At 36.6% G+C, this 25265-nt stretch overlaps 1 protein-coding gene across 1 annotated transcript in view; it reads right to left on the bottom strand.

The window, feature by feature from the left end:
- Positions 1–1431: 1431 nt before the first annotated feature.
- LOC106084876 (uncharacterized) overlaps positions 1432–25265 on the bottom strand; it is a 124678-nt gene continuing 100844 nt past the window's right edge. Inside the window, exons 11-13 of the mRNA XM_059369477.1 lie at positions 17977–18088; positions 6552–6575; positions 1432–2453 (exon numbers count right to left, since the gene is read on the bottom strand). Coding sequence (XP_059225460.1) covers positions 1797–2453; positions 6552–6575; positions 17977–18088 — 793 coding nt within the window. The 3' untranslated portion in view covers positions 1432–1796. The remainder of the gene's footprint in view (positions 2454–6551; positions 6576–17976; positions 18089–25265) is intronic.

A 25265-nucleotide genomic window follows, 5' to 3' on the forward strand; every position in this document is an offset into this window, starting at 1 on the left:
AGTAATGTCCTAGAATGGAACCCGCAAGGACAACCAGGAAGGGGACACCATCGGAAAACACATGGATCCACTGTACGAAAAAAAGAGTTGAAATCAACCCATTTAGCGTGGAATCAAGTCAAGACTTTGCCCAACGATAGAGCTCGGTGGAGAGAGCAAAATTTCAAGCGCCTGCTTTATTACCTCGAAAGTTAGCGTTTTTTCGACAGACGGACGGACAAAGCTAAATAAACTGAAAAATACTTTGTTGGGTCTCAGATGAATATTTCGAAGTTTTAAGAACGGAATGACGAAATTAGAATACCCCCATCCTGTAATGGAGTCCTTATTGGAAAATCCGATATTGGACCCCCATACATCATACCCGAATATGGTGCTGATCGGATTATATTAGCATAGAGCTGCCATATACACAAATCTTCCGATTTATGGTCTTTAATCAACAAATGGCTTATTTATTAGCCGATTTCGTTTCATTTTGGAACAGTTTGATGCGTTTGATCCTCAACGTGCCAAGTTTGGCCTAGATCTGACAATATTACTATAAAGTTGCCACGGGTTCATAAATGGAGCATTTTTACAGGATTTTGTCGAAATGGGGTTAGGTGGTGGGTGTTCAAAGTACGGTGCGATCGAATTTTATATCCTTTTACTTGTGTTTATTGCCTTCTTTTTAAATTTAGTCTTTTTTAGCAAAATTTTTTTTTCACGAAAAATTTTAATCCAATTTTTCTTTAGGGAAAATATGATTGAAATTTTGTTTTGAAAAAAATTTTATTGACATTTGTTCCTCAAAAAAATTTTAGCATGAAAATTTAAAATTTTGCTTTTGAAAAAAAATTTTATTATATAGGGTTGCCCAAAAAGTAATTGCGGATTTTTTAAAAGAAAGTAAATGCATTTAGTAACAGCTAATAACTGACAGAAGAAAGAATGCAATTACAGAGTCACAAGCTGTGAAAAAATTTGTCAACGCCGACTATATGAAAAAATCCGCAATTACTTTTTGGGCAACCCAATAATTTTATCTTTATCGACAACATTTTATTTTTAGTGAAATTTTCATTTATTGAGCCAACTTCCAAAATTAACCACTTGTTGTGTTGAAAACACTGCTGCATATTTTGTCTATTCCCCCAAAAATTTGTTATTAATTGCATTGGCTTGAACCAGCAACTATGGTCAGACCACATTCCAAATTAATCTGTGTCCCATGGATTTGTTTTTTTTTTTTTGCTTTGTTTGCGTATGGCCCAAAACAACCATCACAGTGTGCTAATGAAGATGAGATTGTCTTTCCATTTAATGGCATGGCCAAAAACAGATGACCAACAAACAGAGCAGATTAAATTATGTGCACACATTATTGGATTAAATTTTCAGAGAACTGCAACATGCATAGGTGGGGGGGGCAATAGGAGTTTGGCTTGAATTCGGCATTAAGCGGGTGGTTGCATAGGTTTGGCATGGTGGATGCTTGCTTTAGTTGCTCTGTAGTTAAGCTGCTGGCGAATAGTTTGCAACAACATCATCATCATCATCATCTGGTTTGGTTGTTGGCTGCTGGTTGCTAAATTTCTCTGTGTTAATTGAGTATGACTAACTACATTTGATTTTAAATGGGCACTAATTAAACTGAAATTGAGTTAACCTACAATAGTTGTGGGGGCCATACATTCGTCCCCCCCCCTGGAGGGAGAAGAACTAGAAATGCATGGCTTTCCCTTATTCATATTCGTTTCCCTATGTTCCTCTAAATGCAAGTCTAGCTTAAGGACTTACATGATAACCGATTCTCATACGGGCGAGTTCGAAGATTCCGTTGAGGCTCCCGGATTTTGTTCGGCAACCATAAGACTGCCACTAATGCCACTTGCTGTGCTGCCTGTGTCCGAGAGACCCATGTTGCTAAGACCACTTATGCCACTCATGCGATCTCTGCTGCTACTGCCATTGGTGGAGCCATAAGCTGAGACTGTGGCTCCTATATCGCTAATGCTTTTAACGCGTCGATGTTGTTCGTACAGCAGACTTGGGTCGATGGGGGCCTCTATGCCAGCACTTGCCGGTGGGGCACTGATGCGATGCGCCGTGGCCTGAGGATGAACATAGAATTGCTGTTGCTGCGATTGATGATAGTGCTGCAATTGCTGCTGTGAGGCTGAGGTGGGCGGTGTGCTTGTGGGTGGCGGTGGGGGTGCTGTTGTTGGTGGTGGATAATGATGATTGCTGTATTGTTGTTGTGACTGATAGTTGCTTTGCTGGTGATGAGCATAATGATGCATTGGCCCATGCGGATGGGCACCTACAGTGGCGTAAATTCCTCCGCCCCCCTCTGAGCTGCTAAACGATGGTGTTGGGGAGGTGGAGTTCCCAACAGAGGTGCGGTCACCAATTGAGCTACCGCTGCGGGATGATTTTGCATTGAAACGGAAGGCTTTTGAGAGGGAACTCTGAAAGTTGGCAAAAGAAGAGAAATATCGGGAAATTAGTAAATGGTAAAAGGTAAACTAAAATAAAATTAAAGAAAATTTATTCGGCCAACCATAAGGTAGCGCAGATGATAGCATGTTTGTCTAAGACGCTAAACGCCCGGGTTGGAGCTCTAGCGAGAACATCACAAATTTTTTCAACGGTGGTTATCCCCTCCTAATGCTGACAACATTTGTATGGCATTTCTACGATATGCCATGTAAAAACATCTTTCCAAAGAGGTATCCCACTGCGCATGCCGTTCGGACTTGGCTATAAAAAGGAGGCCCCATTATTTTTGAGCTAAAACTAGAATCGGACAGCACTCAATGAGTTGTGAAATGTTTGCCCTTGTTCCTTAATGGAGTGTTCATGGACAAATTTGCAAAAATAAGTCGACGGGATTTTTCGAAGATAGTTGGCCTCTTCGAGGAAGGAAATTACAACAGAGCACGTCGTAAAAACGCCGAAATATACTGAGATGTGTATTCTAGATGGCTTGAGGAACACAGGGCATATTTTTTACTCGTTTTTTTTTTTTGGATTTTCTCCTACTGTGCGACGTTGAAAGAGCTCAGAGCCAACATTGAACAGAAAATAGGGACGGTTTCCTCTGAAATGTGTGACCCTCCTAATGCTGGCAACATTTGTGAAGTACTATGCCAGGTAAAAACTTCGTCCCAAAGAGGTGTCGCACTGTGGCACCCAATTGTCATTGAGCAAAAATTTGAATTGGACAGCACTCAATGAGTTGTGAGAAGTTTGTCCTCGTGCCTTAATGGAATGTTCATGGGAAAATTTGCACAGTTAAGTTAAAGGGATCTTCGAAGATAGTTGGCCTCTTTAAAAGGGAAATTTAGCAGAGCACGTCGCAAAAATGCCGAAGTTTACTGGGATGTGTATTACACATGGCTCAAGGAACACATTAAGATTATCAAAGCGGCAAAACTATCCTCCTGGGAGCTTTTCAGCGAATAGGTCGATAACATTAATGACGCCGCTAAGATGAAAAAGTTTCTCTCAAAAACCCATGTTCAAGCTGAAACGTTGTACCCGACATGAGATTGAGAGCAGAGACAATGGACAACATATTGAGGCATTTGATGAAAATTCATTTTCCACAGGCTACGACAGGACTCATGGAATCTTGGAATAATGAGGTTGATCGAAGGCTTATCATTACGGAATTTATGGTAAAGGAAGCCTTGAGGAGCTTCCAACCATTTAAGTCGCCGTTACTGATGGCGTTACTACAGAAGGAGGCCGACTATCTGACCCCCATTTGGTCACTATATTCACAGCCTGCCTAGGACTTGCGTGTACTCCGAAAGCCTGGCGGGAGGCAAGAATGGTATTTATAGCCAAGCCCGGCAAGGCAAGTTATGCGACATTAAAGGCCTACAGACCTAAAAGCCTTATGACCCTTCTTCTCAAACCCATGGAACGTATTGTGGATACCATGATAAAGAGTAGGACAACCAGCGAAGTGCTTGAATAGAAACAGCATGTCTATATCTAGGGAAGGTTGGTGGAAACTGCCCTGCACGAGATTGTGCATGAAATAGAAGAATCCAACACAAGACGTACCCACTAGTGGTATGCATTGACATCGAAGGGCCGTTTAACAATATGCAGTCCGATACACAGATCCAATCCTTAGACCAGTACAGGGTGCTCCGGATCCTTGTATGCTAAAGAAAAGGTGGATAAATTGTGGGTCTCATGACATAAATATAAGAGAGAAGGTAGCATAAGGCACGCCCCAGGGTGACATTTTATCTCCAATACTATGGGGGACCATCATATATAACCTATAATGGATGCTGGCTGACGAGGGATTTGAACTCATCTGCTGTGCAGACCATGTTATTATACTTCTAAGGAGTAAGGAGCCGGCACGGGATAGCTGTGAGCACCACACAGTCTTGAACATTGAGGTCCAATCTGTGTGGGGTACATTGCTGTCACGAGAAGCTTAGCTGCGAGCTACCGGGCGCGTCCACAGGTTGCGGATAGTGGAATGCTCCATACGGAGTGCATGCAACGGCAGTCGCGGACAATCAGTGGTATCAAGTGGAGAGTCTCAGTGAGAGGCCTGGCGGCATCGGCTCTTGCACTAATACTGAGTGCCTTATAAAGTATATATGAAGCCATTGATATATACTTTATAAGGTTTAAAATGTATATTTTGATGCATTGCAAATGGAATGACCAAATGGCCAACTCTTCGGTGGTGGATATAAAAAAATATGCCGCATTCTTGGCTTGTAGAACATTTGGTATGTTTCGATAGCGTCTGGTAGGATTAAATTTTGATAGGGAAAAATTTTCTGAATGGCAACACTGTATGGGAGCTATATCCAAATCTGAACCGGATGACTCATCAAATTTATGTTTTGAGTGCTCATAATATTTCCTATATCGCTTATTGGGATCAAAAGGAAACAAATTGAGTGGATGGGTTGTTTTTTATACCCTCCACCATAGGATGGGGGTATACCAATTTCGTCATTCTGTTTGTAACTACTCGAAATATTTGTCTGAGACCCCATAAAGTATATATATTCTTGATCGTCGTGACATTTTAAGTCGAACTAGCCATGTCCATCCGTCTGTCTGTCGAAACACGCTAACTTTCGAAGGAGTAAAGCTAGCCGATTGAAATTTTGCACAAATACTTCTTATTAGCGTAGGTCAGTTGGGATTGTAAATGGGCCATATCGGTTCATGTTTTGATATAGCTGCCATATAAACCGATCTTGGGTCTTGATTTCTTGAGCCTCTAGAGGGTGCAATACTTATGCGATTGGAATGAAATTTTGCACGACGGGTTTTGTTATGATATCCAATAACTGTGCCAAGTATGGTTTAAATCGGTCTATAAGCTGATATAGCTGCCATATAAACCGATCTTGGGTCTTGACTTCTTGAGCCTCTAGAGGGCGCAATTTTTATCCGATTGAAATGAAATTTTGAACGACATATTTTGTTATGATATCCAACAGCTGTGTCGAGTATGGTTCAAATCGGTCAATAACCTGATATAGCTGCCATATAAAACGATCTTGGGTCTTGACTTCTTGAGCCTCTAGAAGCCGCAATTCTTATACGATTGGATGAAATTTTGCACGACTTGTTTTGCTATGACTTCCAACAACTGTGCTCAATTAGGTTCAAATCGGTCAATAACCTGATATAGCTGCCATATAAACCGATCTTGGGTCTTGACTTCGTGAGCCTCTAGAGGGCGCAATTCTTATCCGATTGGAATGAAATTTTGCAGGACGTGTTTTGCTATGACTTCCAACAACTGCGCCAAGTATGGTTCAAATCGGTCCATAACCTGATATAGCTGCCATATAAACCGATCTTGGGTCTTGACTTTTTGAGACTCTAGAGGGCGCAATTTTTATCCAATTGAAATGAAATTTTGCACGACGTGTTTTGCTATGACTTCCAACAACTGTGCTAAATTAGGTTCAATTCGGTTAATAACGTGATATAGCTGCCATATAAACAGATCTTGGGTCTTGACTTCTTGAGTCTAGAGGGCGCAATACTTATACGATTGGAATGACTTCCAACAACATTCGTGTTGTCTGAATCGGTCTATAGCCTGATACAGCTCACATATAAATCAATCTCTCTATTTTTCTTCTTGATCCCTCAAAGGGCGCAATTCTTATTAGAATTGGCTGACATTTTACACAAGTCTACACATATAATTTAATTGTTGTCCGAATCGGACCATATCTTGATATCGCTCTAATAGCAGAGCAAATCATTTCTTTTATCCTTTTTTGCCTAAGAAGAGATGGCGGGAAAAGAACTCGACAAATCCGATCCATGGTGGAGGGTATATAAGATTCGGCCCTGCCGACCTTAGCACGCTTTTACTTGTTTAACATTCTAGTCTTGCTAGCAAGCTATGATATTTTTAGAGCCTTATGATGGTTTCTCAATAGAGGTGGGTATTTTAAGGAATAAGCTTAGAAAAATTGTTACCAATTTTTTTCTAAATTATTATCATCTCAAGACTGTTAGTTTAATAACATTCTACCATATGATGAATTATTTACCTGTGATCCTTTCCATGCCGATATCTGTTTTGTTAGTCACATGAATAAAAAAATGAAAGTAAATACACAAAAATATGGTTAATGAAAATGTTCTATAGTAAAATGGCATGATTTAATGCCATTGTAAGATTGAACAAAAAAGGAAAATTAAATTATTATGCGAGTATTGATGTATGTGTCCTTATGGGTGAGTGAATTATTCGTATGTGTGTGTGTGTGTGAGTGTGGTTGCACGTTGCATTAATCGCTTGTGTGTAATACACTCCTTTTCACATTTCAATTGGCAACATCATCATCAAAAAAAAAAAACGAATGGAATTAATTGAATTCATCCATTGCCTCATCGTATAAATCATGCATGAAATCATAATTTATCCTCACTGTTTAATATACACATTTAAGTTTTAATCCTTTGGTGTTTGATGTATGTACATCATATCAGGTGGCAGATAATGAGTGGGATTCAAAGGAGTAGAGCATTCATTGAAGCATTGAGGGATATATACATATACAAAATGTTTTTATTGATAACCAGAAATGGAAAAGTTTTATCCGGAAATTAAAAAGAAATATCGTATATTTGAGGAAATTTCTTTTTTTAAACAGAGGGGAATATTTTTTAATTATCATCATTGAGGTTATGAGGAGACCATGTAGACCAACAATTGGCAAATAAATCTTTTACTATTTTGGTTTATGTGTGCGTACATGGAGGCAACCGTAGCGCAGAAGTTAGCATGTCCGCCTATGACTCTGAACGCCTGGATTCGAATCCTGGCAAGAACATCAAAAAAGTTGTCAGCGGTGGTTATACCCTCCTAATGATGGCAACATTTGTGAGCTACTATGTCATGTAAAAACTTCTCCCCAAAGAGGTGCCGCTCTGCAGCCCGCCGTTCGGACTTGGTCATAAAAAGGTGACCCCTAATAATTGAGCTTAAATTTGAATAGGACAGCACTCAATGATATGGGAGAAGTTAGTCCCTGTTCCTTAATCGAACGTACATGGACAAATTTGTTTGTTTTGTTACATATATACATATGACTAATGGCTTGGATATAGTGTGCAAATGTGTTAGTGTTCCCATCTATAAACTAGAGTTTAGATTATAGATAGACTAGATTCTAGACCAATCTCATTGACGAACTCTTTCAGCTCTTATACGACTATTATGTTTATACCCTCCACCATACTGGGGGTATACCAATTTCTTCATTCCGTTTGTAATACCTCGAAATTGGCGTTTAAGACCCCATAAAGTATATATATTCTTGATCTTCATGATATTTTAACTCGATCTAGCCATGTCCGTCCGTCTGTCCATCCGTACGTCCGTCTGTCTGTCGAAAGCACGCTAACTTCAGACGGAGTAAAGCTTGCCGGTTGAAATTTTCCACAATTACTTTTTATTAGTGTAGGTCAGTTGGGTTGTAAATGGGCCAAATCGGTCCATGTTTTAATATAGCTGCCATATAAACCGATCTTGGGTCTTGACTTCTTGAGCCTCTAGCGGGCGCAATTCTCGTCCAATTTGACTGAAATTTTGCACGTGGTGTTTTGGTATCACTTCCAATAACTTGGCTTAGTACGCTTCAAATCGGTCCATGTTTTGATATAGCTGTCATATAAACCGATCTTGGGTCTTGACTTCTTGAGCCTCTAGAGGGCGCAATTTTCGTCAGATTTGACTGAAATTTTGCACGTGGTGTTTTGGTGTCACTTTCAACAATAGTGTTAAGTACGGTCAAAATCGGTTCATAGCCTGATATAGCTGCAATATAAACCGATCTTGAGTCTTGGCTTCTTGAGCCTCTAGAGGTCGCAATTCTAGTCCAATTTGACTGAAATTTTGCACGTGGTGTTTTGGTATCACTACCAACGACTGTGTTAGGTATGATACAAATCGGTTCATAATCTGGTATAGCTGTCATATAAACCGATGTTGGATCTTGACTTCTTGAGCCTCTAGAGGGCGCAATTCTTATCCAATTTGACTGAAATTTTGCATGTAGTGTTTTGGAATCACTTTTAAGAACTGTGGTAAGTATGATTCAAATCGGTCCATGTTTTGATATAGCTGTCATAAAAACCGATCTTGGGTCTTGACTTCTTGAGCCTCTAGAGGGCGTAATTCTCATTCGATTTAACTGAAATTTTGCACCAAGTGTTTTGGTATCGCTTCCAACATGATTTAAATTGGTTCATGTTTTGATATAGCTGTCATATAAACCGATCTTGGGTCTTGACTTCTTGAGCCCCTAGAGGTCGCAATTCTGGTCCGATTGGACTGAAAGTGATTTGGTATCACTTTCAACAACTGTGTTAAGTATGATTCAAATCTGTCCATGGTTGGATATAGCTGTCATATAAACTGATCTGGGATCTTGACTTCTTGAGCCTCTAGAGGGCGCAATTCTCATCCGGTTTGGCTGAAATTTTGTACAAAGTGTTTTGGTATTACTTCCAATAACTTTGCTAAGTAGGGCGCAAATCGATACATAACCTATTGGGTTGCCCAAAAAGTAATTGCGGATTTTTTAAAAGAAATGCATTTTTAATAAAACTAAGAATGAACTTTAATCAAATATATAATTGCCATTTTGTTCGATAACCTTTTGCCATCTTCCTGGCAAATTTAGTATTCCACGCTCATAGAACTTCTGGCCTGTATCTGCAAAAAACTGAACCAAGTGCGATTTTATAGCCTCATCATTGCCGAAAGTTTTACCATTTAAGGAGTTCTGCAAAGATCAAAATAAATGGTAGTCTGATGGTGCAAGGTCAGGGCTATAAGGTGGATGCATCAAAAGTTCCCAGCCAGGCTCACTCAGTTTTTGGCGAGCGACCAAAGATGTGTGCGGTCTAGCGTTGTCCTGGTGGAATATGACACCTTTACGATTGACCAATTCTGGTCGCTTCTCCTTGATGGCTGTATTCAATTTGTCCAATTGTTGACAGTAAACATCCGAATTAATCGTTTGGTTCCTTGGAAGCAGCTCAAAATATACCACACCCTTCCAATCCCACCAAACAGACAGCATAACCTTCTTTTGGTGGATATCAGCCTTTGAAGTGGTTTGAGCTGGTTCAACATGCTTGGACCATGATCGTTTTCGACTAACGTTGTTGTATACAATCCATTTTTCATCTCCAATTATGATTCGTTTTAAAAACGGATCGAATTCATTGCGTTTAAGGTGCATATCACAAGCGTTTATTCGGTTCGTTAAATAAATTTCTTTCAATACATGTGGTACCCAAATATGAAGCTTTTTCACCAGTCCAAGAATTTTTATGTGATAATGAACGGTTGATTTTGGTATATTTAACTTCTCTCCTATCTCACGCTCAGTTACATGACAATCTAATTCGATTAATGCTTTGATTTGTCAACGCCGACTATATGAAAAATCCGCAATTACTTTTTGGGCAACCCAATATTATAGCAGCCATATAAACCGATCTGGAATTTTGACTTCTTGAGCCTCTAGAGGGCGCAATTCTCATCCGATTTGGCTGAAATTTTGTACAACGGCTTCTCCCAACATTCGTGTCTAATATGGTCTGAATCGATCAATAGCTTGATACAGCTCCCATCTAAACCTATCTCCCGATTTTGCTTCTTAAGCCCCTTAAGGCGCAATTCTTATACAAATGAACTGAAATATTAAACAATGACTTCTACAATGTTCAACATTCATTTATGGGCCGAATCGGACTATAACTTGATATAGTTCCAATAGCATAGCAATTCTTATTCAATATTCTTTGTTTTCCTAGAAAGAGATGCAGCGCATAGAACTCGACAAATGCGATCCACGGTGGAGGGTATGTAAGTTTCGGCCCAGCCGAACTTTGTACGCGTTTACTTGTTTCTTATTGAAATGCTTACCATGTAGAAAGTTTCAATGAAATTTGGCAATTGAAGTTGTGTTATAAAAATTGTGTCTTTAGGGTTAATTGAAGTTGTGTCTTTCGAGAATTTTGTTAAGTTTTGTCTTTAGAGAAACAAACCGCTTTACTGTTTTAAGAGAAAATTTCTGCTTGGTGATCTTTCTAGTCAAAACCTTTTGGGAGATTGCTCCACAAACTAAGTATTTCCTTCCTAACTCAAAATTTCTCATTCCTCTGGGCAATGGACCCAACATTTATCTACAGTATTTTGTTTTTAAACCTTTAAGCTGGTAGTGCTTAAAAGTTTTTTGTTAATTTGTTGCCTGATATATAGAAAAAAACTGAATTTTCACAATTAATATTGTCATTTGCAAGTAATTTATTTGGCAGAAAAATCGATAATGGTTTTAAAGCATGAAAATTAATCACAGAAAACCTCAATTGTAGCCACAATTTTAATTGGAAACAGGAAAACAATTATAATTTTTGAAATGCCTCCATATATACAAAAATTGCCATTTAATACGGTCTTGCATAAATTAACATTAACACAGTGCACCACGATGTTATTTATGGAGTGGGTGTAGTGCACACTTTGTTTGCGTAGTTATAGATGTTGTTTTTGTTGTTGTCGATGAAATAAATTTTATATGGGAATGATGGACATAAATAAGAAAAATTCGATTTAAAAATGAAAACAGATTTAAAACGTTTATTATAAATTTGTTGATATTCTCTTTATTACTCGTTTTGTTTTATGCAATTTTTTTTTGTTTTGGTTTTAACATTTTTTTTTCATTTTGTTTTTGTTATTGTGCTAGTTTCGGGTTTGACATGTTATATTTGTTAAGCTTTTTTCCCTTATTTCCTCGTACTGATGGGGACTTTTTTCCGCTATATTTTTATTACGACTCATTGAATGTTTTACGGAATTGTTTTTCATTTCAGCTCTTCGATATATGATAGTGAAGATACATATTTTTTTTGTTTGGTATTTTATTTTGCTATGAATTTTATTTAATAAAATATCTTTAAATGGTCATGTGGTGGCATGTTGGGATGTCAATTTGTTTTTTTTTGTTTTCTTGTCTTTAAATAAATATGTATATTTTTCTATATATTTGAATTATTTTCCATTATAATTTTGTGTTTTTTTTTTCTTGAAGATTATTTATGTCATTCACACATAGGCCAAAAAGACAACAACAGTTTAAACAGTTGTTTTCTTTTTATATATGGAATAAATTTTGGATTTTAATAACTTTATCTTTTATTGAATTTTTATTTATATTCAATCAAGTTATGGCGTTTCTTCTTTTATACATACACAGTGTCTGTTGTTGATTTGGTTAAATTTTTTTTATCGCCGCTATCAGGGGATTTGTTTTTCATTTTTGTATGCCCTAAAAACAACATCTTTTGATTGTTTTCCATAGTTGTGTCAATAAATTAATGTTTTTGTTTTTTTTTGTAGTTTATTATTTTAGTTTATGAATAAAATTGGGAAACTTTTTTTTTTGTCTTTTTGTTTTTGTAGATTTACAATTGGCCCCTGAATGGAAATGGGGTGCAAAATTTGGTATTTCCTAAAATACTGGCTGTTTTATGATTTTTCTTTTAACGCTATGCTAAATTGGAGTTTTTTGTTTTTTTGTTGTGTTTCATTATTTTACAATCATGCATTTTATCTATTTACGTATACACTGAGAGAAATCATATCAAGCATAGCAAACAGTCATAGTTGTACGCATATCATTTTAAGTGAAGACATTTAAATTGACATTACGGTCATGGACAGACAGAAAGAAAATAAATTGAATACATTTACACTCAATGCAAGTGCTATTTGAAGTAAACATTAATATTTTTTTATTACAAAATTGGCAAGTGTGTATTGGTTAACAAGACCTTTGGAAAAAATTTAGAAATATTTGCAAACACTCACAGCCAATTACTGGCTTAGGTGTACGTTCATAGGGACATGGGGCGGATTAATATCCGCACCCTCTTTTTCAACCAAACATCAAACTTTATTTTAGACGGATTGTGTCAAAAAATTAAATTTTCTCCATCAAATTTCACTATAAGTGTTGAAATTGACTATATATGTAAATAGAAAACAAGTAAAAAGGCGTTAAGATCGGCCGGGCCGAATTTTGGATACCCACCACCTCGGGTATATACGTAAACCACCTTTCATCAAAATCCGGTGAAAATTGCATACCTTATGCCCCATAGCAGCTATATCGAAATATGTTCCGATTTGGACCAAACACTAATAAGTACAAGTCATTGTTCAATTGTGTATAACAAAATATTGGTCTTTTTAGTAGCTATATCGAAAAATAAACCGATCTGAACCATAACCATAAAATTTCAGTGAAATCGGGGCCAAGACTTTAAATCGAGATATCGGTCTATATGGCAGCTATATTCAAATCTGGACCGATTTGGGCCAAGTTGCAGAAAAATGTCGAACAGCCTAACACAACGCACTATCCCAAATTTCGGCGAAATCGGACAATAAATGCGCCTTTTATGACCCAAAACCTAAAATCGAGAGATCGGTCTATATGGCAGCTATATTCAAATCTAGATCGATTAGAGCCAAATTAAAGAACGATGTCGAAGGGCCTAAGACAACTCACTGTCTCAAATTTCAGCGACATCGGACAATAAATGCGCCTTTTATGGCCCCAAACCTGAAACCGATGGATCGGTCTATATGACAGCTATATCCAAATCTGTACCGATCCGAGCCATATTGCAGAAGTATGTTAAGAGACTTAACATAACTCACTGTCCCAAATTTCAGCAAAATCGGACAATAAATGAGCCTTTTATGGCCCCAAAACTTAAATCCGAGAGAACGGTCTATATGGCAGTTATATTCAAATCTGAACCGATCAGGGCCAAATTGAGGAAAGATATCGAAGGGGCTTACACAACTCACTGTCCCAAATTTCAACAAAATCGGATAATAAATGTGGCTTTTATGAGCCTAAGGCCCTAAATCGGAGGATAGGTCTATATGGCAGCTACATCCCAATCTGGACCGATCAGGGCCAAATTAAAGAAAGATGTCGAAGGGCCTAAGACAACTCACTGTCCGAAATCTCAGCAAAATCGGATAATAAATGTAGCTTTTATGGGCCTAAGACCCTAAATGGGAGGATAGGTATATATGGCAGCTATATCCAAATCTGGACCGATCAGGGCCAAATTGAGGAAGAATGTCGAAGGGCCTAACAGAACTTACTGTCCCAAATTTCAGCAAAATCGGATAATAAATGTGGCTGTTGTGGGCCTAAGACCCTAAATAGGACGATCGGTCTATATGACAGCTATATCCAAATCTGAACCAATCAGGGCCAAATTGACGAACAATGTCGAAAGGCCTAACACAACTCACTGTCCCAAATATAAGCAAAATCGGATAATAAATGTGGCTTTTATGGGCCTAAGACCCTAAATGGGAGGATAGGTATATATGGCAGCTATATCCAAATCTGGACCGATCTGAGCCAAATTGACGAAGAATGTCAAAAGGCCTAACACAACTCACTGTCCCAAATTTCAGCAAAATCGAATAATAAATGTGGCTGTTATGGGCCTAAGACCCTAAATCGGCGGATCGGTCTATATGGGGGCTATATCAAGATATAGTCCGATATAGCCCATCTTCGAACTTAACCTGCTTATGGACAAAAAAAGAATGTGTGCTAAATTTCAGCTCAATGTCTCTATTTTTGAAGAATGTAGCGTCATTTCAACAGACTGACGGACAGACGGACGGACATGTCTAAATCGTCTTAGATTTTTGCGCTGATCAAGAATATATATGCTTTATAGGTTCGGAAATGCATATTTCGATGTGTTGCAAATGGAATGACAAAATGAATATACCCCCCTCCTTCGGTGGTGGGTATAACAAGTAAAAACGCATTAAACGCACATAGTTCGACGATAAAGACGCTTATGACCCCCTTTTGTCTATGCTCGCACAGCACCTTGCAACATATTCGGTGTGACTATACTCCCGTAATGACATAAGGCCAGATCACGATCGGAAATGCACCCCCTCCATGCACCCGTTACACCTCAACGACACCGACCGATGATGGAGGCAGTTCGGCAAACCAAACAGAACTAGGGTTCGGGGTTCTTTTTAATCCCGGCACGGAGGCACACCCTGGTCCGTGTGGTCCAGGTTGTGCCTCTCCCATGACGAAAAAAGGACGAGCACGTACACTGAGGCGGCAGTAAGAAAAATCCTACCAAACACGACCAAAACCTACCAAATGTTCTACACGTCAAGAATGCGGCCGACACGGTATATCTGTGAGCACCACACAGGCTGGAACTTTGAGCTCCGACTTGTGAGGTATCCATCGTTATCACGGGAAGCTTAGCTGAAAGCTACCGGGCGCGACCACAGGTTGCCGATGGTGGAAAGCTTCGTTTTTATGCGGACTAGCTGCGAATGCGGCCGCGGGCAGTCAGCGATTTCCGAGATGAGAGTCTCAGTGAGGAGTCAGGTGGCACTGGCTCTTAATTAAATACTGAGTGGCAATGATACTCGAGATGACGAGAGCGAGTTATTGGGGCCTTCAAATAACCAAGGGCCAACATCAGCGTACATATTCTTGATCGTCATGACATATTTAGTCGATCTACCCATGTCCGTCCGTCGGTCCATCTGTCGAAAGCACGCTAACTTTCAAAGGAGTAAAGCTAAGAGATTGAAATTTTAAACAAATACTTCATATTAGTTTAGATCGGTTGGTTTTGTAAATAGGCCAAATCGGTTCATGTTTTTAAATAACTGCCATATAAACCGACCTTTGGTCTTGACTCATAGAGCTTCTAGAGGGCGCAATTCTTATCCGATAATGCTGAAATTTTGCATGAAGTATTGTAGTATGACTCCTAACCACTGCCGCTATATGAACCGATCTCCCGAATTGATTTCTCGAGCCTCTAGGGGGCCCAATTCTTATACGATTTGGCCGAAATTTTAACTTTTAATAATTGTGTCAAGAAAGGTCTAAATCAGTCCATATCCTGATATAGTCTCCATATAAACCGATCTCCCGATTATACTTCTTGGGCTCTAGAGGGCGCAATTCTTATCCGATTTGGCTGACCGTTTGCACGTGGCATTTTGGTATCACTTCTAACAACTGTGTCAAGTATGGTTTAAATCCGTCCATAACCTGATATAGCTGCCAAATAAACCGACCTTGGGTCTTAATTTCTAGAGCTTCTAGAGGGCGCAATTCTTATCCAATTTGGCTGAAATTTGTGTGAAGTGCTTCCAACAACTGTGCCAAGTATAGTCTAAATCAGTCCCTAACCTGATATGGCTGCCATATAATCCGATTTCCTGAATTGAATTCCAGAGCCTCTAGAGGGCGCAATTCTTATCCGATTTGGTTGAAATTTTGCATGAAGTGTTTTATTTTAACTTCCAATAAATGTGTCAAGAATGGTCTAAATCAGTCCATATCCTGATATAGTCTTCATATAAATCGATCTTCCAATTAGACTTCCTGGGCTTCTAGAGGGCACAATTCTTATCCAATATGGTTGAAATTTTGCATATGTCGTTTTGGTATAACATCCAACAACTGTTCCAAGCATGGTCTAAATCGGTATATAACCTGATATAGCTCCCATATAAACCGATCTCCCAGTTTGACTTTTTGAGCCTCTGAAGGGAGCAATTGTTACTCGATTTGCCTGAAATTTTTGAGGTGGTGTTTTTCTATGACTGGTGTTTTTATACCCTCCATCATAGGATGGGGGTATACTACAATAATTTCGTCATTCTGTTTGTAACTACTCGAAATATTCGTCTGAGACCCCATAAAGTATATGTTTCCTTGATCGTCGCGAAATTTTATGTCGATCTAGGCAGGTCCGTTCGCCTGTCCGTCTGTCTGTCCGTCCGTCCGTCCGTCTGTCTGTCTGTCCGTCTGTCCGTCTGTCCGTCCGTCTGTCCGTCTGTCCGTCTGTCCGTCTGTCCGTCCGTCCGTCCGCCCGTCCGCCCGTTCGTCCGCCCGTTCGTCCGCCCGTTCGTCCGCCCGTTCGTCCGCCCGTTCGTCTGTCTGTCGAAAGCACGCTAACTTTCGAAGGAGTAAAGAAAGCCGCTTGAAATTTTCCACAAATACTTCTTATTAGTGTACGTCAGTTGGGATTGTAAATTGGCCATATCGGTCCATTTTTTGATATAGTTGCCATATAAACCAATCTTGGGTCTTGACTTCTTGAGCCTCTAGAGGGCGCAATTCTTATCCGATTGGAATGATATTTGGCACAACGTGTTTCGTTATGATATCCAACAACTGTGCCAAGTATGGTTTAAATCGGTCTATAACCTGATATAGCTGCCATATAAACCGATCTTGGGTCTTGGCTTCTTGAGCCTCTAGAGGGCGCAATTCTTATCCGATTGGAATGAAATTTTGACAACCTGTTTCGTTATGATATCCAACAACTGTGACGATAATGGTTTAAATCGGTCCATAACCTGATATAGCTGCCATATTAACCGATCCTGGGTCTTGACTTCTTGAGCCTCTAGAGGACTCAATTCTAATCCGATTTTGCACAACGTGTTTCGTTAAGATATCCAACAACTGTGCCAAATAAAGTTAAAATCGGTTCATAACCTGATATAGCTGCCATATAAACCGATCTGGAATCTTGACTTCTTGAGCCTCTAGAGGTCGCAATTATTATACGATTTGCCTGAAATGTTGTACGACAAATCCATCAACCATACGTTATCAACATATATTATGGTTTGAATCGGTCTATAGCCTCATACAGCTCGCATATAAATCGATCTCTCTATTTTACTTCATGAGCCCCCAAAGGGCGCAATTCTTATTCGAATTGGCTGACATTTTAGACAGGTCTCCAACATATAATTTAATTGTGGTCCAAACCGGACCATATCTTGATATCGCTCAAATAGCAGAGCAAATCTTTTCTTATATCCTTTTTTGCCAAAGAAGAGATGCCTGGAAAGAACTCTACAAATGCGATCCATGGTGGAGGGTATATAAGATTCGGCCCGGCCGAACTTAGCACGCTTTTACTTGTTTTTATTTGAAAAAGTCATTCACAGAATTTGACAAATGCGATCCATGGTGGAGGGTATATAAGATTCAGCCCTGCCGAACTACGCACGCTTTTAATTGTTCAAGCTCAAATCCTAACGACGAGTTGAAAATGTATCATAAACCGATTTTTCCGTACGTAAAGAATCCCTAAAAGAACCGTTGTCGAGTTTTTGGCCAATGACTATTTCCAAACACTTTTAGGAGTCTAGTCAGTTGCATTTTGCATCTTTTCGCCAATTTGTTACAAATAAACATTGAACTAGGCCTATCATAGCAGATTTAAAAGTGTTTTTGTTTGGTGTCGTGTTGATTTTTTCACTACGAAAATCATCTAACATTTATAGAGTAATGGGAAAATAAAAAAATAATATAAGTTGGTAGAATTATAGCATGGACTTACCCTTAAACTTCCAGTTGAACGGCGATCGGTTGAGGCATAGTGTTGAAGGCCACCAGGTCCTGTAAGCGGTACTATGCCGCAACCGGAGCGTATGCCTTGACCCAATGTAGCTCTAAACATTCAGCATCACAATTAGGCATCCACAACGACATCATCATTATCACCATCAACAACAAAAACACATCAAATCGACAACAAAACCAAAAGAAAGTATCAAAGTATGGGTAAAGCAGGCAAGAGATGATAGATATCAACAATCAACATCAAACGGCAAGAGGCACACACACAGAGAGAGAATAAGTGAACGGCATAGTGAGCAAGAAAGAGAGATGTAAAAAGCACCGTAGGCATTCACAAATTCAGACATCCAAGTAATTATCAGCATCATCGCCCCAATGACAGCGTCAGCAAACACAGTTTCATCATTGAGTTGCCATAGTCATCATGTCGTTGTTTTTGTGACATTGCAATTATGGAGAGGCCCCATAATCATTACCATTGAGACACGAGTGAGTAATTAATCCAATGTAAGTATTACGTTCGTTCATTCGTTGTTGTTGTAAAATAATAATTTGTAGTTTTTGTTTGGTTCGTGAGAGTTGTTGTTGTTATGGTTGTTTATAAAATGTTGTTATGATGTTATGGCAACAATTGTAAAGAGATGAGACAAACGCACAAACGAACATCCATATACACAAAACAACAGAAAGTTTATACATACATGTGGATAGGTATGTGTGTGTGGGTTTCGCAAAGGAAATAAAAACAAAGACATTTACACCCACACATAGAAAAGAGAAAAGGGGCAAAAAAGAACAACAACGACAATGCACACACGCACACGCACAAAATTAAATGCATACGACGAAGACGACAACGATAACAAAAAACATTTTGTGTAGGTGTAAACAAACGGTGGTTCAAATTGTTGTGGTTGAACATCAAAAGACAAGCAAGCACAAAGAGAAACGAAGAGAGTAAAGGAGTAAGTGTGTGGGTGGGGGTGTATGTGTTTTTTTTTTTTTAATGGAAGACCATGACACCGAGAATAGTGTCAGAAATTAAATTGTTGTAGTTTGCGGATTGTTGTTGTTTTTTTTTTTGAGGGCAACAAATTTAATGTGCCAATGTGTGAGTGTAGTGTGGTGGTTTTCGTTGTCGGTGTTTTGGGTTTGGTTTTGTTGGTTTACCCACAAAGCCAAAGTGGTATAGTTGTTGCCAATTATGTCAATGTTGTTGTTTTATGTAGTCGGTGTTTCATTGTTGCAAGCAAGGCCATTGTTTTAAATGTGTTTTTTGTTGTTTTTGGTTTTTTTTTAATTGTTGTGGTGGTTCAGACATTGAAAACAATGACGGTTTAACAAAATGCCAAGAAAGGATATGGTAAAGAACGTAGAAAAATAGATGAAAAAAGAGAAAAAGAAAGACAAAAAAATAGAGAGCATTAAACATTGGACATTGAAAAAACATTAAATAGATATTGCTATTGCTATAATGATGGTATATACGTATATAAATATGAATGTAAAGTTGCTTGGTTTTATTTTGCTATTAAATATGTATTCATGTATGTAAGAGTGTTTAACTTAAAAACAAAATGCATAAAGGGATTTCGGTTGTAAAAGTGTAAATGTGTGTATACGTTAATAAAGGCTAATTGAATGGATAATTATATGCTATATAATTACATAATATCTATTCTTAATTGTTTTCATTTTTTTTTTTAAATGGTTAATTAGTTAGTTTATTTATTTTGTTAGATTATGTGCGGCACATACTCAATGTTGTTTTCTGTTTGTTTAATTATGGAAAACTAATATTATTATTTTTATAAATATGTTCTAGTTATTAATAATTTATGTGTGTAAGTTTACCTTATTTTTCTATATGAACTGAATTATCAAAATTTATTTTGTTAAATAACTACTTTGTTAAACAAAAACACTTAAGCCAACTTAGAAAGTAACAATTTGGAAAACAAAAAAAAAAAAAATAATTTCGTGCCATTTACTAAATAATATAAAAACACATACTTAGTATTAAGAGATTTCATTTTGGTTTTTTTGGTTTTTTTAAAAACTATTTTTTCCAAGTTTTACTCTTGTATACTAATGGAGAGTTCTTTAATGGATGTGTTTGCGTTTTGACACAAATATATTTTATTTTAAGGTAAACCCTAAATTTACAATAATAATTATACAAGAATTGGTCTTTGATTTTGTTATTTGGTGTATGGTTTATAAATCGCATTGTATTTTCTGGCATGGCAATGGGTGGAGCTAGAACAACGAGGAAACAAAGAGTAAGCCCGGAAGGTGTTCGAATAGAACATTGACAATATAATTTTTTATTTAAATTTTGTTCATTTAAATAAAATAAAATAAAATAAAATAAAATAAAATAAAATAAAATAAAATAAAATAAAATAAAATAAAATAAAATAAAATAAAATAAAATAAAATAAAATAAAATAAAATAAAATAAAATAAAATAAAATTGAATTAAATAAAGTAAAATAAAATAAAATAAAATAAAATAAAATAAAATAATAAAATAAAATAAAATAAAATAAAATAAAATAAAATAAAATAAAATAAAATAAAATAAAATAAAATAAAATAAAATAAAATAAAATAAAATAAAATAAAATAAAATAAAATAAAATAAAATTAAATTGAATTAAATAAAGTAAAATAAAATAAAATAAAATAAAATAAAATAAAATAAAATAAAATAAAATAATAAAATAAAATAAAACAAAATGAAATAAAATAAAATAAAATGGAATCACATAAAGTAAAATTAAATAAAATAAAATAATATAAAATAAAATAATATAAAATAATATAAAATAAAATAAAATGAAATAAAATAATATTGTGTTTTATTTAGGAAACCATTTTTGGGACAAAATGTTAATAGCTTTTTTTCTTAACAAGGAAAACAAAGATTTTTAAGTTCTTTAAAATTTCAATGAAAATTGCAATGAAAAAAAAAAATTTGCTCAGTTGGCCCGACCAGGAACTTGGTCCTTGAAAAATATTTGAATGAACCTATATGTTCTTAGAAGCTTTGAAAAAGAACTACTCCATTCTATAGCAGAATAGGCTACTATGTAATTTTTTTTAATATTTATAAATTTTGGGCGAAATCTTGTTTCTTTTTTAATTTCATCTTTTTTTTTGGTTATCTTTTTCACTAGCTCCACTGCCTAGTGTTTTAAATGATTCTTTTTTTTGTGAAAAAAGCTTGCGAAATATTTTTTCCTGTGGTTTGGTTTTCAGTTGATTTCTTTTTCTTTGTATCTAATTTATTAAAGTAAAATGTTGCTGTTAGTTAAAAAACATTGATTTGTTACTGCTGTTGTTCTGTTGTTCATCTAATAAATAAAGTAATTGTGCGATATATATTCGTTTTAATATTGTTTCCCTATTTTGTTTTCATTAATTATATTTTTTATGTTTCTTAAGTCTTCTATAGTTTGTATCATTTATATTTTTCCATTTTGATTATTTTTTGTAGGCATAAGTAAAGACAAATTAAATTAGCTTATAAAACTGAAAGATATAACTCATAGTTGGATGTAGTAAAGGCTTCGATTTAAGCATAGAAAAAATCTATGTTTGTAATAAAAAAATCTTTTTTTGCACTGCATTTGTTATTCCCATGAGTGTTCGGCACAGAATGCAGTTTGATAAGCGTGGGGGAACATGTTGCCTATAAGTGTTGTGAATTGTAGCTTGAAGGTAAATCATACGCCACACTGTACACTGTTTTGTTTTAAACATGTAGTTGAAAATTGAAGTGAATGGAGATAAAATAAAAAAAAATAAAATAAAATAAAATAAAATTAAATTAAATAAAATAAAATAAAACAAAACAAAATAAAATAAAATAAAATAAAGTTAAATATATATATTAAATATTGGAAATATACAAAATATATTAAAATATTGGACAATAAAAAAAAATAGATTTCAATAGAATGAAATAAAAATTTTGTACAAAATGAAATACTAAAATTTAATAAAATAAAAATTTAAGTAGGATTCAAACAAAAAGCACAAAATATTTATTAATAAAAAAATAATATATAAATATAGTAATTAAAAACTAATTGAAATAAAGTAAAACGCAAATAAATTAGAAAAAATTAAGGAATTAAAATTAAGACTAAAAATTTGATTTAAATAAAACATATAAAATCGCCTTTATTTCTGCAGTACCAAATGGTGCAAACCAACCACCATGGATGACCAACTCCCCGAAACACAGAGAGTGCCATTTTTATGCCAAGTTCATACTCTACTCATAAAAACATTCATTTGATATCCATATTGTCTCAATTGGTAAATATGTCCTGTTGGGGGTTTTAAGGGGGTTGTGAGGGTTGGAGAGGGTGGGTGCCTCAGACACCTAAAAATAAACTTCTATGCCAGATTTGAACTCTACTTTTAAATACCTTTCATTTGATACCCATATTGCCCAAAACGGTGAAAGAATCCTGTTGCGTGGTTTTTTGGGGGTGGGGACCTTCTCGAACACCATAGGCGATATTTTTATACCAAGTTCGTACTCTACTCTTAAATACCTTTCATTTGATACCCATATTGTCCCAATCGGTAAACACGTCCGTCCGAGTGGGTTTTGCGATGGGGCGTCCCCCATCCCAAACCATGAAAATCGGTTCAGCCGTTCTTGAGTCTATACGGAACAGACAAACAAATAAACACAAATTGATTTTTATACCCTCCACCATAGGATGGGAGTATACTAATTTGGTCATTCTGTTTGTAACTCTTCGTAATATTCGTCTAAGACCCCATAAAGTACAATATATATCTTGATCGTCATGACATTTTAAGTTGAACTAGCCATGTCCGCCCGTCTATCCGTCCGTTTGTCCGTCCGCCTGTCGAAAGCACGCTAACTTTCGAAAGAGTAAAGCTAGCAGCTTGAAATTTTGCACAAATACGTCTTATTAGTGCAGATCGCTTGGGATTGTAAATGGGCTATATCGGTCCACGTTTTAATATAGCTGCCATATAAACCGATCTGGGAACTTGACTTCTTGAGCCGCTAGAGGGCACAATTCTTATCCGATTTGTACTGAGTATCGCTGAAATCGGTCTATAACCTGATATAGCTGTCATATAAACCTATCTGGGGTCTTGATTTCTTGAGCGTCTAGAGTGCGAAATTCCTATCGAATTTGGTTGAAATTTTGCACGACCTGTTTTGTTATGACTTTCTACAACTGTTTCAAGAATGGTTCAAATCGGTTCATAACCTAATATAGTTGCCATATAAACCTATCTGGGGTCTTGACTTCTTGAGCGTCTAGAGTGCACAATTCCTATCGGATTTGGCTGAAATTTTGCACGAGGTGTTTTGTTATGACTTTCTACAACTGTTTCAAGAATGGTTCAAATCGGTCCATAACCTGATATAGCTGTCATATAAACCTATCTGGGGTCTTGACTTCTTCAGCGTCTAGAGTGCGCAATTCCTATCGGATTTGGCTGAAATTTTGCACGGCATGTTTTGTTATGACTTTCTACAACTGTTTCAAGAATGGTTCAAATCGGTTCATAACCTTATATAGCTGCCATATAAACCGATCTGGGGTATTGACTTCTTGAGCCTCTACAGGGCGCTATTCCTATCGGATTTGGTTTAAATTTTGCACGAGGTGTTTTGTTACGACTTCCAACCACTGGATAGGGAATGGTTTAAATCGGTCCATAACCTGATATAGCTACCATATAAACCGATCTGAGGTCTTGACTTCTTGAGCGTCTAGAGTGCACAATTCCTATCGGATTTGGCTGAAATTTTGCACGAGGTGTTTTGTTTGACTTTCTACAACTGTTTCAAGAATGGTTCAAATCGGTCCATAACCTAATATAGCTGCCATATAAACCGATCTGGGGTCTTGACTTCTTGAGCGACTAGAGGACGCAATTATTATTCGATTTGGATGAAATTTTGCACGACTAGTTTTGTTATGACGTCCAACAATTGTGATAAGAATGGTTCAAATTGGTCCATAACCTGATATAGCTGCCATATAAACCGATCTAGGGTCTTGATTTCTTGAACCACTAAAGAGCGCAGGTATAATCCGATTTGGCTGAAATTTTGCACGACGTGTTTGGTTATGACTTCCGACAACTGTTTCAAGAATGGTTCAAATCGGTCCATAACCTGATATAGCTGCCATATAAACCGATCTGGGGTCTTGACTTCTTGAACCTCTAAAGGGCGCAGGTATTATCTGATTAGGCTGAAATTTTGTACAACGGCTTCTCCCATGACCTTTGACATGCGTGTTGAATATGGCCTGAATCGGTTTATAACCTAATGCAGCTCCCCTACAAACCGATCTCCCTATTTACTTTTTCAGCCTCTTAAGTGCGCAATTATTACTAGATTTGGCTGAAAATGACTTCTACTATGGTTTCCAATATTCAATATTCTTTTATCTTTTGTTTGCCTAAAAAGAGATACCGTGGAAAGAGCTCGACAAATGCGATCCTTGGTGGAGCGTATATAAGATTCGGCCCGCACGAACTTATTACGCTTTTACTTTTTATATATATGAAAATATGGTCCAATCTCGATCATACTCGTCACGGATGTTGAGGAGTCCAATATAATTTACTGTTCTTAGTTTCAGTGAAATTGAAATGACAGCTATATCGTAAGTTAATCGAATTTTATGATCTATACGCACGAATTATGGAGCTGATAAAAAGTTTTTCTAAGTTTTTATAAGGGAATAATAAAACATTGAAATAAAAGAAAATTATCTTCAAACGGTAGTTTTATGATGTTTAAGCAGTAACAACAAAAATCAAATTTTATATGTTGACAGTCGTATTCACTAAGCTTTGTATAGATTTGAAATAAATTTTTTTGACAGATTCCCTTTATAAAACTGTCAAATAAAGATATTTCAAATCTACATTAAGTTTTGTGAATAAAGGACTGAGTAGTTAAATTACTTAAGTCGAAACCCTTAAAATTTCCATTTCGTTCCTTTTAGAGTTGTTTTTTTTTTTAATAAAAGCTGCTGTTTTTTTTAACAGAACTATTATATACGATCATTACATCTAAAAATGTTTTTAACTGACATCACATGAAGATTATATATATATAGGTATGTATGTATATATGTATGGATTTAGAGTTGTGTACTTTGAAGCGTTTTATTGTAATCAAATCGGGCTTTTTACTTCTTTCCGTGTATATATTGTTGTATAGTACTTTGTTTTTGGCAATTTTCC

This window comes from Stomoxys calcitrans, chromosome 5 (genome assembly GCF_963082655.1).
Source record: "Stomoxys calcitrans chromosome 5, idStoCalc2.1, whole genome shotgun sequence".
NCBI classification, from domain to species: Eukaryota; Metazoa; Arthropoda; class Insecta; order Diptera; family Muscidae; genus Stomoxys; species Stomoxys calcitrans.